The sequence below is a fragment of the Nanorana parkeri genome, unplaced genomic scaffold (assembly GCF_000935625.1).
Source record: "Nanorana parkeri isolate BGI_ZX_2015 unplaced genomic scaffold, ASM93562v1 scaffold3440, whole genome shotgun sequence".
Classification (NCBI taxonomy): Eukaryota; Metazoa; Chordata; class Amphibia; order Anura; family Dicroglossidae; genus Nanorana; species Nanorana parkeri.
The window spans coordinates 47643-49622 of record NW_017309708.1 but is presented as its reverse complement, the minus strand read 5'-3'; the positions used below and the strand labels follow the sequence as shown (position 1 = coordinate 49622).

At 59.3% G+C, this 1980-nt stretch overlaps 1 protein-coding gene across 1 annotated transcript in view; it reads left to right on the top strand.

Moving 5' to 3' along the window:
• The first annotated feature begins 1149 nt into the window (after positions 1-1149).
• Positions 1150-1980, top strand: part of LOC108803145 (transcription factor SOX-6-like) — a 1359-nt gene continuing 528 nt past the window's right edge. Inside the window, exon 1 of the mRNA XM_018574983.1 lies at positions 1150-1977. Within this exon, the coding sequence (XP_018430485.1) occupies positions 1179-1977 (799 nt within the window). The 5' untranslated portion in view covers positions 1150-1178. The remainder of the gene's footprint in view (positions 1978-1980) is intronic.

Sequence of the window (1980 nt, the reverse complement as noted above, 5' to 3'; positions counted from 1 at the left end):
TGGGAAACGCGCGGCGACACGTGACAACACGCCCGTGTAACGCCGCACAACACGCCAATGTAAAGAGGGAGCACACGCCTGTTCACTATCCAACCGACACGCAGACCGCCGCCCCCTTTTTTATGGGGGAGTAACAACAGAGGGAGCCCCATGTAGGCAGCGCCACAAGTCGTCACCTACCCAGGAGCGCTCGGCGAAGCTGCGTCACCCAACGGGGGCCCAGCTCCCTAAAGATCAATGTTTAGCTTCAGACATACTCCATGCGACTCCATGCGACGCCGATCGCCCCGTCTAAGTGCCGCTAACGAAAAACAAAATATCAAAAAGATTCAAAAAGTTCCAAAAATGTCAAAAATGTTGCAGGTATAAGAGGGCGGCGACGATTGAAGCGGTCATGTGACTTTGGTGTCCAGCACGCCGGAAAAATGTTCGTCGTCAGGCACGTTCCCCTCCCCCAGCCAGGAGTGACATTCATTGTGCGTCACACAGGAGACTGTTGGGGGATCCATCGTCAATCTGATCCGGGGTTCGGAGATGAGCGACTTGAGCACATTGTGTTGTTTGGAGGGCGGAAGGAGCCTCAGGTGAGAGGTCTGGGGCTCTCAGGCACAGCGAGGGTTAAGGGTCCCAGTCGAAGGGGTGGAGTGGGTGGGGTCTCTGCTGTGATTGGCCGGTTGGCTCCTGGGGGCAAGGGGGAGTTTAAAGCACTCAGGGGGAAAGAAAGAGGAAAGTGAGGAGGAGGAGAGAGCACCTGCTGGATGGAGAGTCCTGAGCTGTATTCCCAAAAGGACAGGGGCCAACGGGGCCAGCTTGGGGCCATGCACATGCAGCAGCGTCAGGAGAGGGGCCCCCAGATCCAGGCAGGGGCCCCGCACGGTCAGCTTTCCCAGGATTGGTGCTTGCAGCTGCAGAAAACAAGCCCACAACTTCAAAGCCAACATGAAAGGGACCCTTACATGCAGCCGGGGGGCCACGACCCGCATCCCTACCAGGACTGGGGCTCCCAGCGGGACAGGGGACCCGAGCTGCCAACTCGCCAGGACAGAGGCACCCACACCTCCCCGGGGCCCACACACACGCAGGATCGAGGGCCAAAGCCCCAGACCTCACTGGACCGGGGCCCGCAGATGCGTCTAGAGGCCCCTCTGAGCCAACCCTACCAGGACTGGAGCCCACAGATGCACTTGCCACAGGAAAGAGGCCCCTATATGCAACCAGGGGCCCCGCACGTTCAGCATCCACAAGACAAGGACCAGCAACCGAAGAAACCATTGGAAAGGGGCCCCTTTATGCAGCTGGAGGTCCCACATATGCAGCATCTTCAGGACAAGGAGCAGCAACTTCAGAAACCACTGGAAAGGGGCCCCTTTTTGTTACAAGGGGCCCCACATATGCAGCAACCCCAAAACAAGGACCAGCAACTTCAGAAACCACTGGAAAGGGGCTCTTTTATGCAGTCAGGGGCCCTACGCCTCCAGAATCCACAGGACAACGACCAGCAACAGCAGAAACCACTTGAAAGGGGCCCCTTTATGCAGCTGGGGGTCCCACACATCCAGGACAAGGACCAGCAGCAGGACGCACCCCAAGAGGGGGATCTCCAGCCTCAGTCCCACCATGACAAGGGCCCAGAATCACAACCCCAAAAGGACAAGGGCCCCCAGCCGCAACAGGCCAAGGAGAAGGGCCCCCAGAAGGAGAAGGCCCCCAGCGCCGGCCCTCCTACGGTGAAGCGCCCCATGAATGCCTTCATGGTGTGGTCCAGCGAGGAGAGGAAGAGGGTGTCCGCGCAGTACCCCAAAATGCACAATTCCGAGATCAGCCGGAGGTTAGGAGAAGTCTGGAGGGGCCTCACCGAGGAGGACCGGAGACCCTACCGGGAGGAGGCTAAGAGACTGCGGGTGCAGCACGCCCGGGACCACCCGGGGTACAAATACACCCCCCGCAAGAAGAAGAAGGTGGAGCCATGCACCAAGGGCC